The following is a 2,037-nucleotide window of genomic DNA, read 5'->3' as shown; positions in this document are numbered from 1 at the left end:
AGGTAACCGATGTTTACTCTAGACTGTAGCTTCTTCAGAAGTTTTGCTCGTGTTAGATTACTGTGCACACATGTGTCGGTCCCAGCTGTGTAACGGCAAATACTTGTTCCATGAGTTGAGGTTTGATATGAGGGCCATTACGTGCATGTCGACCCTTGAAGATCTGGGTTGGAGACGGTCTTCACCAAGCCATGCTTGATAAAGGGCGACTAGCAGGATTGGGTGGTCAGATTTGCTGACTTGGCTGACACGTCATCCTGTCCAGTTGCGTACATCATGGTCAGTCTTACAGGCCCTGAAGCAAGTTTATCCAGGAAAGCCCATGCAAGTCTAGAAAATGTGCAAGTCTAGATTCCCTTCAGCTACGGCTTCTTCTGACAATGAAGAAAGTCTCAGGGCTCCATTTCATTATAGTATTTTTGTTTCATTATGAACTTTTTTCAGTAAAATATGTTCATTTAAGAGACTAGTTGTTAGTCTACGTACATCAATGCTCACCTTGCTGATCAGTGGACTGTCTGGTTTAGACTCAATTATTTACAGACCGTCCTCGTACAGCTAGAATATTGCGGTGTTAACCAACAACCAAAACGCGCATGTCAATAATGAACCAGCCACCTTTATGGAAGTAGCAGCAAGTGTAAATACCAGGCTATGTACTGCCAGCAATACGATCCGTACAGTAGATCTACAGCGGCAATATAAGCAACAACGCATACGGTAACAGTTATCTTTGCAGCAGCTGTAGGTGCAGACGTAGTAAAGGATGTTTCAGCAGCAGATGTAGTAGCAGCTATTTTATCAGCAGCTGTAGGTGCAGACATAGTAGCGGATGTTTCAGCAGCAGATGTAGTAGCAGCTATTTTATCAGCAGCTGTAGGTGCAGACATAGTAGCGGGTGTTTCAGCAGCAGATGTAGTAGCAGCTATTTTATCAGCAGCTGTAGGTGCAGACATAGTAGCGGATGTTTCAGCAGCAGATGTAGTAGCAGCTATTTTATCAGCAGCTGTAGGTGCAGACATAGTAGCGGGTGTTTCAGCAGCAGATGTAGTAACAGCTATTTTATCAGCAGCTGTAGGTGCAGACATAGTAGCGGATGTTTCAGCAGCAGATGTAGTAGCAGCTATTTTATCAGCAGCTGTAGGTGCAGACATAGTAGCGGATGTTTCAGCAGCAGATGTAGTAGCAGCTATTTTATCAGCAGCTGTAGGTGCAGACATAGTAGCGGATGTTTCAGCAGCAGATGTAGTAGCAGCTATTTTATCAGCAGCTGTAGGTGCAGACATAGTAGCGGGTGTTTCAGCAGCAGATGTAGTAGCAGCTATTTTATCAGCAGCTGTAGGTGCAGACATAGTAGCGGGTGTTTCAGCAGCAGATGTAGTAGCAGCTATTTTATCAGCAGCTGTAGGTGCAGACATAGTAGCGGATGTTTCAGCAGCAGATGTAGTAGCAGCTATTTTATCAGCAGCTGTAGGTGCAGACATAGTAGCGGGTGTTTCAGCAGCAGATGTAGTAGCAGCTATTTTATCAGCATTTGCAGTAGGAACTGTAGTAGCAGCAGCTGAGTAGCAGCTGTCATAGTAGCAGCTGTGGTAGCCACTATTTCCACAGAAGTAGCAGCAATTTTAAAAAGCAGCAGATGTAATAACAGGTATTTTAGTAGGAGACGTACAGCTATTTTAGCAGCAGATGTAATAGCAGCTACTTAAGTACCAGATGCAGCAGCAGCTGTTTTAGCAGATGTACTAGCAGCTATTTTAGCTGATGTAGCAGTAGCTATTTTAGCAGCAGATGTAGTAACAGCGATCTTAGCAGCAGATGTAGTCACATGCTAGTTTGTTAGCAGATGTACTAGCAGCTATTTTAGCTGATGTAGCAGTAGCTATTTTAGCAGCAGATGTAGTAACAGCGATCTTAGCAGCAGATGTAGTCACATGCTAGTTTGTTAGCAGCACTAAAAGCAGCAGATGAAGTAACAGCTATTTTAGTACCAAATGCACCAGCAGCTATTTCCGCAGATGTAGTAATGGCTATTTT

The 2,037-nt window shown here is 43.8% G+C and overlaps 1 protein-coding gene across 1 annotated transcript; it reads right to left on the bottom strand.

Moving 5' to 3' along the window:
- Positions 1-620: 620 nt before the first annotated feature.
- Positions 621-1,484, bottom strand: LOC137275889 (antifreeze protein Maxi-like). The gene has a single exon (XM_067808197.1). It carries the CDS (start codon positions 1,482-1,484, stop codon positions 621-623), a length of 864 nt encoding a protein of 287 aa, XP_067664298.1.
- Positions 1,485-2,037: the final 553 nt, after the last annotated feature.

This window comes from Haliotis asinina, chromosome 1 (assembly GCF_037392515.1).
Source record: "Haliotis asinina isolate JCU_RB_2024 chromosome 1, JCU_Hal_asi_v2, whole genome shotgun sequence".
NCBI classification, from domain to species: Eukaryota; Metazoa; Mollusca; class Gastropoda; order Lepetellida; family Haliotidae; genus Haliotis; species Haliotis asinina.
Note: the sequence above shows the minus strand (reverse complement) of the source record. Positions and strands in the feature narration are given on the sequence as shown.

Coding starts and splice junctions, on each gene's coding strand:
- LOC137275889 (XM_067808197.1), bottom strand. CDS start 1,484: ATGTCTGCACCTACAGCTGCTGATAAAATAGCTGCTACTACATCTGCT.